This window comes from Eulemur rufifrons, chromosome 29 (genome assembly GCF_041146395.1).
Source record: "Eulemur rufifrons isolate Redbay chromosome 29, OSU_ERuf_1, whole genome shotgun sequence".
NCBI lineage: Eukaryota > Metazoa > Chordata > Mammalia > Primates > Lemuridae > Eulemur > Eulemur rufifrons.
The window spans coordinates 60,082,597-60,095,767 of record NC_091011.1 but is presented as its reverse complement, the minus strand read 5'-3'; the positions used below and the strand labels follow the sequence as shown (position 1 = coordinate 60,095,767).

The 13,171-nt window shown below is 34.9% G+C and overlaps 1 protein-coding gene across 2 annotated transcripts in view; it reads left to right on the top strand.

The window, feature by feature from the left end:
• RELN (reelin) overlaps nt 1-13,171 on the top strand; it is a 447,102-nt gene that overhangs the window by 303,780 nt on the left and 130,151 nt on the right. For both annotated transcript variants that reach the window (XM_069462478.1, XM_069462477.1), the window contains exon 20: nt 3,732-3,968. In XM_069462478.1, the coding sequence (XP_069318579.1) occupies nt 3,732-3,968 (237 nt within the window). The remainder of the gene's footprint in view (nt 1-3,731; nt 3,969-13,171) is intronic.

Here is a 13,171-nt window from a genome sequence, read left to right as displayed (position 1 = left end):
TCAAAATATTAAGGGACTACAAATGTTTTTCTTACATGGATACCTTTTATAATGCTTAAGTGTGCCCCCTAGAACACTTACTGAGCTACTCACTGAAATTCCTTTAAAAATATCAAGGAGGAGGAGGATGGGAAAAATCTCAAAATTAAGGTTTAAAATTAAACTAAAACCTCCCATTAAAGGAGGTGACACTGTGGCTAACATTCAGTTGTGTATAAAGAACTAAGAGCATTTCCCTTCCTGAAAGTATATTTTAATCATGTGGTGATGAGAGAGAGGGTTTTGGGCAATGAAGTTCTCATTGGCACCCTGGAAAAAAACAGGGTTCAGGAAGTAGGAGAGAGGGACACTGATGATACGCCTTATATACTTTACAGTTTTGCCCATGGATATCCCTACATTTAAGTATTTGCAAATAGATGAGAACTTTTATTTTCATACAGAATGAAGTAGCATGTAACAGAGATCACAATTAACAACTATTATGATGTATAATATTACACATAATAAAACTTTAAAAATGCACCAGATGTTTTGGATATTTTCCCTGTACAGGTAAAAATGTAAGGGCAAGCTCAACTTCCTCACTCAGAGACACATGAATCCGAAAGAAATGTTTCATAGACTTTCCATCATAAACATTAAAAGAAAATTAACCAAAAATCAAGTGGTAATGATACAAACATAAAGAAAATATCACCATCCTAATTTAACTTGGCCTAAAGCACAATTTTTCCTAACAAGGATGAACAGCTGCAAAATTCAGTAATCAATCTATATCATGAAATTTAATTAATCTTTGTTGATATGAAAAATAATTACACATTTAATGTGCTATTGCAAAGGTGCATTTAATCTTGCCTGCCATTTGACAGCAACATTTTTCTTCTAAGAATCAAGATGGCTTTTCAGTATTAAGTATGGGCATAGCTTGAAAGATTAAGATCAGAATGGAGATTTTTTAAAAAGCAGAATGTTGTAGTAGTAGCAAAAATGCTTTCATTGTCTCCATATGTACCTCTGTCCATGAGATGCTTCTTCACTCCCCTCTCTCTTACAAATATTAATAAAAGATGACATGACAGAAGTGGAATTTGATGTATTCTAGATACCAAATTATATTTTATATGATAAATAATACAAACTGTGCAAATTCTTCACAGGAGAGTTAAATATATCTTGATGCCTTTAGCCATTTGCTGTATTTCTTTCAGTATAAATTGCTGCCTGTAATTGCTGTGAATTCCATATTGTTCCTTTATGCTATGGTTGTTCAAAAATGAAGTGTGATCCATAAATTAGATATGCTAGTTGGCTAACCACTATTGCTCCTAGACAATTTCAAATAATTTGCTTGTCTATGAGTCATTCAGTAAATAAAAGAACTCTTATCTGCTTGTTATTTATAAAATTTAAAGTCTGTTAATATATCTAAGCTAGTCTTTTAATTCAAACTGACTAGAATGTCTTGTGAACTAATTGGTACTTTTATTAATGTAAAATTTTATACACTTGTGAGACTAAAATTATCCTAGCTTTTCTCTTAATTATAGGGCTTATTTTTTTGCTCTAAAATTATTATGAAATCTAATCTTGGTTTATTTTTATGTCTTGATTATTGTATTTGATCTCCTCTTTCTTACCATGTCACCCAATTCCATAGTACATATCATTATAAAACATTTTTAAAAATAAATCCATGAGCTTAGTACCTACCCACAAAGGGAAGACTGAAACAGAAAGTTGACCCAAGTCTCTGAGTTCTCTTCTAGGAATAGTTTTATCAGACAGTTGCATAGCTATTCTAAGTAGCCACTACGGTATGCAAAGAGTGGTGAAATCAGCAGGTACTCCCACCACACCCAAAGATAGGCTGTGGAGGTTAAGAGCAAGGTTCTAGAGTCAAGCTGCCCAGGTCCATATCCTGGCATTGTCATGTAGAGTCTGCTTAACCCTAAAGAGAGTATTAACCTCCTTGTTCCTCTGTATTCACATCTCTGTCATAGGTACACTGATAATATGTGCTTTGTGCAGAAAGAATTTGTTGAGTTCTTATTATATGCTAGGTCCTATTCTAGATACTAAGATACAATAGTGAACAACAGATAAAAAACAAGTCTCTGACCCTTGCCATAAGAATATCATCATTCCAGTTTCACAGATAAAGATGCGGAGGCACGTAGAAGTTAAGTACTTTTTCTGTGGTTGCAAACTCATTAACCATTAGATGTCAGAGCAGGACCTCTAACTCTAGTTCAATTACAGACCCGCAGTCTTAACATCTCTGCCATGAAAATATGGGTCACTTCAGTTACTGCTATCATATGCATATACACTATTTTCCTTAAAAGTTGCATTTATTTTCATCAACAATATTAACTGCTTTTAAAATTATTAGCATAAAGAAAAACTATAATTTTCAAATAACTTAGTGCTAATCAAATTATTAAATCAGTGCCTGATGTTTTTATTATTAAACCAGTTTTAATACAGTTATTTAGTTTCTTTATATATTACTAGAAATAAATGTATGTATTTAATAAATATAAAAATTTAGAAAAAGTAAAATAAAAAACTTGACTCTTCTAATAAATTCACATTGGTAAAAAATTCAGCAGATTATGGAAAAAGTATTTAAAAACCATAAATGTATTATAGCCATTTTCAGTTTAAAAAGTGTTTTTAAATATTTATTTTTGTAGTCACATATTGATTTTCCATTATTTTAAAGGTCTGTTTCCTTATATTGCAAAAAGTCCTACCAGTTTTTACTGTTTGTATCATCAGTGGTGACAGTCATGTTATTCTATCCCATATATCCATGTACAAACTATGTGTAGGGGAAATAACTTCCGAATAACTTGCAGTATGTAAAGCAGCACATTCTCAAGATGTAGTTTAGCATGTTCCTTTACACAATATGATGTAAAGATATGATGATCCATCTAATTTCTCAGAAAATCCAGCCTTAGACATTGAAGTTTTTAAATAATTTATTTCTAAGTTATTTAGCTACTCACTTGGCTGAGAAAGTTTTTTGTGCTCACTAGGAAAATAAAAATTCAGTCCTTTCAGTGTGCATTTACTGCAAGCACCTCTTGTGGTGGTTAATTGCACCTTGATGGAGACAAATGTTCCATTTACCATTTGCCTCACATCTCACCTCGTATATGGATGTGAGGAGCATGGTACTGTGATTTATGGAGCTTTCAAGCAGATGTCATTGCCTGGCAATTAATGTATGGTTCCTGCTGCTGTGTACAATAATTGCTCCTGGAAGTTAGATATTATTCTTAATTTTCTTCCCCATTTGTCAGATACAGGTTTATTGTCATAGCTGCCATGACACAGCAAGTGACCTCGCCGTACACTATGCTAAACTCATGGGAATGAGGAAGTGCCATGGTTCCAACCAGCCCAAAACTGTAATATGTGTAACAAGCTGCCCAAGATCCCTTACCAAACTATGGAGAATCCTGCCACTGTGTTTTATTGAGTTAGCATTTTCAAGATGAAATGAGTGAAAACATAATTACATTTTTGGTTATGTTTAGAAGACTTTGTTGGAGTCAGACAGGAAATTGGAAATCTCAAAAGAATGTAATAGTGGGAGAATGATTTATTTTTAAACCCTGTACTTCAGAAAAAAAAAAAAAAAACTATCCCACAAATATATTTGTATTTTACAATACCAGAATAATTTGAATTTTCCTTTTATTTTTTTCCTTTAGAATAATCTCTGTGGAATTACCAGATGATGCAAGACAGTTTGGAATTCAGTTCAGATGGTGGCAACCATACCATTCATCCCAGGGAGAAGACGTATGGGCTATTGATGAGATTATCATGACGTCTGTGCTCTTCAACAGCATTAGTCTTGACTTTACCAATCTTGTGGAGGTCACTCAGTCTCTGGGATTCTACCTTGGAAATGTTCAGCCGTACTGTGGCCATGACTGGACCCTTTGGTAAGGATTTCATCGTTGTTTTTGTTACAATTTGCTTTAGGAATTGGAACATGAGGATGATCTTCCAGTCCACTCAGTGCTTGGCCATTTGTTGACAAGTATTTACTGAACATGAACCCCTTGAAAAGTCAATATGACATCTTCAAATAAGATGTCTTGGGAAGGAGAACTGAAAGCAAAATACGGATAGATTTAAATAAACATAAAATTTCGCCATATTCATTCATCTTAGATTCTCATTTCCCACAGTTACATATAAAAACCTTCTTCAAAAAGTGTTAATAATTAAAGTGACTACCACATGCTCCCTTCCTAGAGGCCCATGATAATCCAAATGAAGCATGAAATCACTCTAGTGACTATTTTAATAAAATTTCTCATGAGTAGTTCTGTTTTCATGCTTACGTGAAGTCCAAGAAGTTTTATTAGCCTTGATTTCTTTTTTTTTTAATTTTTAAAATTTATTTTATTTTTTTCAGCATATTATGGGGGTACAAAAGTTTAGGTTATGTATATTGCCCTTGCCCCTGCCCCCGAATCAGAGCTTCAGGCGTGTCCATCCCCTAGACAGTGCGCATCGTACTCATTATGTATGTGTACACCCATCCCCAGCCAGCCTTGATTTCTTAACTAAGGTCTTTTTGATCCATTTTATCCGGCTATATTGGACCAATGCTTCATATAGTCAATGCTGGTGGGGGTTTCAAGATTGTGGGATAGCCTAATTAAGGTACCCTTCATTTGTAGATATTTTCCCCCTGTGGTCATATACAAATTTAGTTATATGATAAACAGTCAATAAGTAATTTTAACTGTGATTAGCATTTTATGAACACTACCAGGATGATACATCAGTGATTAGCTGGGATCAGGAGGTGGTTGCTTTGCATAGGGAACTCTCAAAAGGCTTCTCAGAGGCTACCTTTGGACAGTTCAGACAGTGGGTACAGTACATTCCCCTGATTGGAAGGTGGAAGAATAAGGAAGTTCCAGCCACATGAAGATCTGGAGAAAGAGAATTCCAACTACTGGAAAGTTTGTGGTGCAAAGACCCCAAAGTGAGAGTGACCACGGCATGTTCAAGGACCAGGAAGGAAGCCAGTAGTTCTGGAGCCCAGGTAGTGAGGGTGGGGGGGAATGTCAAGGATGCAAACCAAGAGATGTGCATAAGCCAGGTCATGCAGCGTCTTCCAGGCCCAGAGATCCTGAATTAAAACTTAGGTACGCATGATTCCAAAACCCACAGCCTTCACCACAGTGCATACTGCCCCTCTCTAGGTTTCTTTAGGACAGTAAACATTATTGAGGAATAATTTTCTAAGAGACTTTTATTTTCTATTGGGTACATGGTCAGACCAATTTAATTCCTCTAGATGAATCTCGCCAAAAGCTATTCACTGCCATTGCCTCCAGAGAGCATATCATAAATGACCCATCAGTGACCTTATCATAATTAGAGGTAAATTTTACACACTATTGCGCAGAAAATTACCTTTGATGGGAATTGTGCATGTATGGTCACATCTCACACGCAGCAGGCTAAAATTCTAGCATCAAAATGACAGCTAATGGAATGGAAGTACAGCTGGTCACTTTTGCAGCAAGCACTGTCAAACTGGATAAAATGAAATTTCTATACGACAGAGTAGGGAAAGTTATATTGTGTGTTTTCTATTTGATAGCCTCAGATGCTGCTTTCTGTGGATGCTCTTTCTTAGTCCTAGAGCCTTCAAAGAAAATAAAGGGGTAAAGCATTAAGAAGATATAAAGATATAAACCAAAATGAATTTTTTTAGAATTTTATGCTTCTGAAAATTTAGATTGACCCAAATTAACAGTAATTCAAATTGGTCATGTACCATAAACTATATCCCTCAAGTTTGTGTAGTAGGTTTTTTTTCCCTAACACTTAATACAACAAAGAGTCATATCACGAATGCAAGTCCTGTATCATGTTTATTTTCATAAATAGTTAACATCTGCTCAAATGAACTCCAAAGTTGCTGAGCATTTTAATTTAACACTTGGGTTGAATGCATGATAACAGCAGTTTAATTTCTGTGCTTTGATCAAAACCCTAAGAACAATATCCTTTCACACAAGCCTGATGAATATTCTTAACCCACCACTGCTTTAATTGGTGGAGATACATTTACTTTGTGAAAGTACAATCACAGTAATTATAGAAAAACCATAAGAAAATATAAATAATTGTACAATCCCCATGGGCACCTTGAGCAGCACCGTAGGAGTTTTATTAACAACCACATGTGAGCAATCGATTTGACTTTCTGATCTTCTCTGAAACGAAAAGGAGTTGTCCTGGTTATGAAACAACAGAGAGTGTACTCTGGCAGTGATAATGAGACTACAGAAACACATTAACCACTTTAATAAGGACATGAAAAATGCTCACTGCTCATTAAAATGAAACAACATGGAAGATCTCAAACTGTTCCTATTTTCTTAGCCAGTGAGTCAGAATAAAACCCCTTTAATGACACTGTTTTCTCTCTGCTGCTGTTGAGGAATATATTGTCCAAGATTTAATGTGAACACTTTAGTGATGTTTTTGAGAAACATTTATTCAATATTGAAATTCAAGTGATGATACTGACCAACTATTTATTATAACCTCCTACTCCTAAAACAAGCTATTTTTTTTTAAATGTAAAATCTTTGGAGTATATTGTCTTATTAAGTAAAAATTCTTTAAATATATTTAAGTATGTGGCCTCTGCCCTTCAATGACCTTGTTTCTCTCAAGGGAAATTTTGAAATGTATACGTGGTCTGTACGAATGGCTGGTGTTAAATTAATTATTGTTGGTTTTTCCCAGCTGTGAGTTCATTTGGTTCTCATTTTCTAACTCATGACTTTCCATGAGCATGGATTGTTGTTACTGAGAGTGCTCTCCAGGGAAAACTTGGACAATTGCTTTTTCATTAGAAGAACTACAGTCAATATGCTGTAAATCACTTTCCAGTATGTCATCTTAGAATACTTTTTTTCAGTGGAGAAATGGATTGCTTTTAATTCTTTGTAATACTTTTCTTTCTCCCATACATAGTATCTGAAATCAGAACCTCTATGTGCTTTAGGTTTTAAAAATAGTCTTTAAAACCTCTTACATATGTTTTAGGATCACTAAGGAAATAATTCTAATTGAGGTTTATTAAAGATTGCGTCTAACTAATACTCTTAGTGATAATACCAAGGGACATTAAGACATTAACATTCCTCTGTCCTATCTAATAAACTAATAAACTAACTAGACACCACAGGTGGGAAGGACATTGCTGTCATATTACGTAGAATTTTGGTTTTAAAATGTACACAATTGCAAGAAGATAGTTGTCATAGCATATTAGGATTGGCCATAATTTTTGGTAGTTATGGTGTGGTAGAAACATAAGTTTTGAGGTCAGAGACCCGAGTTCAAGTTCTGATACTGCCACTTAAAAGCTTGGACAATCAAAGCAGGACAATTTTAACTAATGAGCGATTTGGGGGAATGTGCTTTGATGTAGCTGTTTTAAGAAGGTTGCATCAAAGCAACTCTATCAAAATAGGAAGTAACTGAGTTTTGTTACTAACAACTTCCACTTCCACCCAGATCTCCCACCCTATCTTTGTCTTTCATCCCATCTATGACCTAGTGCCATCTCTAAACCTTATTCCAGCTCTAATCACTGCCCTATATCTGAGCCTCACTCCATTGCCAGCCCCTAACAATGGGCCAGCAGTGGCATAGAGTGGGAACACCAGTCTTGCACATTCTCTTGTAATTTCTAGAAGATGACACTTTAATGATTTCATTTTTAGATTACCAAACATGTTCCCATATCAAAACAGTAACATCAAAAAGCTGTGCATTCAGGGGAACGTATTTAGCCTCTCTGAATCTGAGTTTTTCATCTGTAAAATGGAAGCAGTGATACCTCAATACTTTCCAGGATTGTTGTAAAGATTAAGTGAGATCACAGATATAAAGTACCTACTATGTGTATGCCATTTCCATTCCCCTCACTGGTTGAAGGGAAGAAAATTGGTATCTATAGGGTTGTGTTTAGGTCCACAGTATGAGCAACTTTTTTAAATTTTAGATAGTAATAAACATTCTTTTGTTTCAGTAATGCAGAAGAACATGTCTCTGAAATGTAAAGAGATGAAAATAGAGATGTTAAATAAAATTTTTCTTGTATAAACTAGATTTGGTTGGGGGAAAAGTTTGGAGAGTTGTGCAAGAGAATGTTCATAGCAGTCGTACTTGTTTTTGTCAGTATTTTTCTATCTAAATACCAAGCATCATCTCTATACAGATGGATTACATTCCAGCAACACTAAATGTTATCATAGAAAGATTTTGTGAATAGTGAGGAGTTAAGTTACTAGGAAATCTCAGGCATAAAGGATCCTTAAAGCCTGTTTATCTCATAATATAACTTAAACACAGTTCATTTGCAATAAAAAGTAGGAAAAAAAGCACCGTGACCAATTAATAATTAAAGCAAAAATTAAGATGGATTAAGAAAAGCTATAGTTTTTGTTTATCGTTAATGGTACTTGAGAAAAAGCAGATTTAATTAAAAGAAGATTTAGAGATAGTTGAGACCTGTAGAAATGTTAGAAGGGCCTCCTAAGTACTTTCATGGGTATTAAAGATAAAAGGTATTTATTCCTTGTTGTCTAGACTTTTATTGTATTTTTTAATTAAAGCTTCTTTTTTCTTTACATAAGTAAATCACTAGCACTAGTCATATGTGGGTCATTTTTTAGAAAGAAATTTCCTAAAGTAAGTGTGAAAGTAGAAAGAAAAGAGCAACATGCAAGAAGTGAAATTAACTGTGAATGACAAAAGGCATGAGAAAAAAAACAGGTAACATTGGGTGGTATGTGATGAGTGATGGGAGGATCTTTGAAGCCTAGTTTTCCACACCAGCACCAGGTGGCAAGGTCAGCCCTAGATGCAGGAAACTAGAGGTGTAAAATGAAAAGAACAGCTGCAGGGTGGGTGGCCCAAGTCATAGGGAATTGATAAATGAGTACATGTTTAGGACATTTAAAAAGTATGTGTGCATGTCTCATGGGATATCTATGAGCACAGACAAGAAAAAAGAATTTGTGTATTTTATGAGAAGGAGGAGTTGCCCAGGAAAAAACCCCAGACTAAAAAGGATTCTAAAAGCCTGTTTATCTTATAATATAAATTAAATACAGTTCATTTGCCATAAGAGCTAGATAAATAGTACCATGGCTCTATAAAGAATATAATTATATAGCAGAATGATGGGTGAAATTTTAAGATGTACAAGAGGGGCTATTAAGTAGTTGTTAACATACTTCTAGGTTATAAGGACCATCAGTAATCAGCAATAATGTGTAGTAATGGATAACTCAAAAAGTTTTCCAAAATGACCTGGAGACCCACCATCACAGCTGATGTTTGCACTAAACATGCATCTGTAGGGATATTCAGGCCCACAGGAGGATCTGTCACACAGTTAGCAAGCATTGGACAACACATTTTTAAATGAAATCTACCTATCCCTCTGCTACCTTTTGGCTAATTTTTTAAAAATTGGAATATGTATTTAAAGGGGTTTGAACCAGTCAGGGTCTTCATGCAGATTGTTATTCCTTTAGCCTGATACTGAGACTAAGCAAGGAGGTCGCCTGATACTCATGTAAGGATTGTGTCCTTGGTACACGTGGGCAGAAGAGGAGTTGGGTTAGTGCCCAGCTGACACTTCAGACGTCTGCGATGCCTTGGGTAATAAGAAAAAAAAAATTACTGACAATCCTTTATAAAACAAATCAACCTATAGAATAAAAGTAATAGCCAAGTAAATTTTTAGTGATTTTTCTTTCATTGAGAGTCTCATGCTCTACTGACTAAGCTATCCAGGCACTCTGATTTTTCTTTCATTAAAAGTAAACCTGTAACTTATATAGAACTTTTGTCAGTTTAAATAGTTTATTAACCAGCTTAGAGTATTCTTGGATTTTTTTTTTTTTTGCAAAGACCATTAAAAAAGAGCAGTAAATCAGCTAAAATTGTACTGCTGAAGAAAGTCAGTCCAGGTGAGATGGTTCCCAAGAGCCACCTCAACCACCGTTTCACAGTAAATGATTGTTCTAGGAAGCTTAGCAGATAGAAAAGGTAAATACATTGAGTGACAAATGGAAAAGTCACTTCCTATTATTCTCAACAGCTGTGAAAAGAGTATTCCCAGTACCTAGGGCTTTCAGTGCCTCTATAAGATTGCTAATATGATTGAATAGATTTATAAGTGACTTTCTAAAATAGAGCCTATTTATTAGGCTTTTTCACTATGAGCATTACATTACATGAAGTTTTTCATTTATTGATAGACTAATTTATATATTCAACTGTTTATTGATTGCATTACAGGTACTATTTGTACTAGAAGTGTAGCAGTTAGTGTTGGAGATAAAGATAGAAAAGCCCTTTGCTTGTGGAGCTTACATTCTAGAGGGGAGTAACAACAGTGAACAAGTAAACAAATTCTTAAAATATTCCAGGCAGTGGTAAGTGCTGTGAGGACAAGAAAACGGAGTCTTAGGTGGCACAAGTGGAGAATGGGGCTCTTTTAGGTAAGAGGATCAGGAAAGCCTTCCTGGGAGGCCTTAGAGTCAAGTCCGGAATGATGAGAGAGACAATGATGTAAAGGTGTGGAGTGAGAGCTTTGCAGGCAGAGAGAACAGCAAGGGCAGAGGCCTTGAGGGAGGCAAGAAATGGATCGTGTTAGAGCCTTGTAGAGCAATATAAAGATTTTGGGTTTTATTCTAAATGTTACGGGAATCCAGTAAATAATTTGGAGCAGATGAGTGCTGTGACCTTATGTTTTAAAAAATAATTGTGGTTGCTGTGTGGAGAGGGTGATAGGAGAAGCAGTAGCAGGAGCTCAGCAAGGAGGCTAATAGCGTCATCTGCAGGTGCTGTAATGTGCTTGGAATGCGATGGTGGCAGTGGGGAAATGGACCACTTGAAGATGCATAAAGAATGGGCATAATGGGCGTATTCTAAGACTCGTGTCCTGTTGAAGTGCAGGGGGTTGGTTTTTAAGTTATTTATTTCTCCAAAGTTATATTTCCCTAAAAATCTTCCTTCGGGCTAAGTAGATAAGTGAGGTTTCAGAAGTAAGGAAGCAAATCACTAAGCCAATTAATAACAAGAAAAATCTACATTGGATGGTCTAGATTTGTGGGTATGTCTGGTTTGTTGAAACAAATTCAGTAGCCTGAGACAATTATTTTTTCATGGACAGTGGTTCACCAAATCCCCTTGGTAGACCCTGGGTCCACCTCTGTGTCCTCCTCCTCTGCCTTGCTGCCTTTTACTCAGCCCATCCCAGCCATGCTGATCTTCTTTCTCTCTGATCCAACAAGCTACACTCTTTCCTCTCCTAGCACCTTTGCATTAGCTGTGCTTCTGCCTGGGAAGCTCTTTTATTACTTATTTTGGGCACAGTGCTGGAGCCTCCAAGCTTTCCAGGGGACTGGAAAAAGTCCAACACTAAGAAAATATGTATTGTCTCAAAAATACAAGAAAATTACAAAAATGAAATTAATAAAATTTTAATTATCTGTGAAAGAAAACTCACTAGACTAACTTCATTAATTGCTAAATTTAATATTCATAAAATTTCATGATATTGGAAATAATTTTTTGGTCAGATTTCTGAGAATGCTGAGAAATCACGGCCAAAAGTATATTAAATGCATTACTAGTAGCCAAATAAAATTTAGAGGCAAAGTTATAAAATCCATTTGAATGTTTTTTGAAACCAAAACTATTTATATTTAAAGTAGAACATAGGTGCATTTTAATATGCTTGCTATTATGTGAGATGGAGTTTCCAAAATTAAATGTATCAAGGTCCTACCAAAGGTTCTGCTTAAACAGGCTCTAAATAATGCACATGGTTGCATGTAATTTAAAGGAGAAAGCAAGAGAGAATTTCAAAGATTCCATATGTATTTTCTCTCTCCTCTCCATGCTAAATGTTTCCAGCCAGGACTGTCAGACCTGACTACATGGATCAGTGTGTTCCTTTCTGAAAGGAAGCGAGGTGCAAGGAAATAGAAAGGAACTGAGAGAGACAAGCAGGGGGATATTTCCAACATATATAACAAACTATACATCCCCAATATGTAAAGAACTCTTGCAAATCAGTAAGAAAAAGATAAATCCCACGTTTAAAATGGCAAAGCACTTGAAAAGGCTACTTACACAAAAAAAAATTATAAATAGCCAATAAACATGAATAGATTTTAAATTTTAGTAATCAAAATATGTAGATTAAAAGACTATAGGCATAAAGTGACTAAAGTAAAAAAAATATTGTCAAAGTTCAGCATGGATAAGTAGTAAGAATTGGCACCTCAGTCACCGTTAATGTTCTTGGTAAGTGTAACTTGGTATAATCTTTTTGGAGGGCAGTTTGGCAGTAAGTGCCAACTTTTGAAATGTGCATTTATTTTGACCAAGCAATTCTGCTTCTAGGAATTTATCCTCATGAAATACCTGGACAAGTGCACAAAGATATACAAGGATGCATATTATAGAAGAATTGTTTATAACAATAAAAATGGAAACAACCTCCCCAAATTTCCATATTTGATTCGCTAAAAATGAAAATTTCTCACCATATTTTTCCAACATGGAAAGATGGCAATGAAACTTTGTAAAAAGGAAAAAGCAGATTTACTATTACTTCATAATTTTTTAAAAGAGAAAGAAAAATAGTGTCTGTGTGTGTGTGTTTGTGTAAACTTAGAAACCAAAGTCTGAAAGTATTTATACCAAAATGTTAACAGTCATCTCTAGAGAATAGAATTATAAATTTTTACCTTTTTTAATGCTTCTTTTATGTTATTAGATTGTTTTTTCCAGTAAGTTTAAAATTTATATAATCCACTAAAATAATACAGTTATTTTTGTTTTGAAATATATTGTAGAAATAACAAGTGATTTAAAATGCTGCCTTTAATCCCACAATATCAACAAGTGTTTCTGTCAAATCTAATAAACATTTCTTTGATGATTACAAGAACATAACCCAAAAAAGGATGATGTCACAGAGGTTTAAATTCATTCACAGCTCCTTCTACAGATGCATACAACTTCTGAATGGTATCAAAACAAAAGCAGCGCTGTGTGGCTCTCCTGTTTTTCT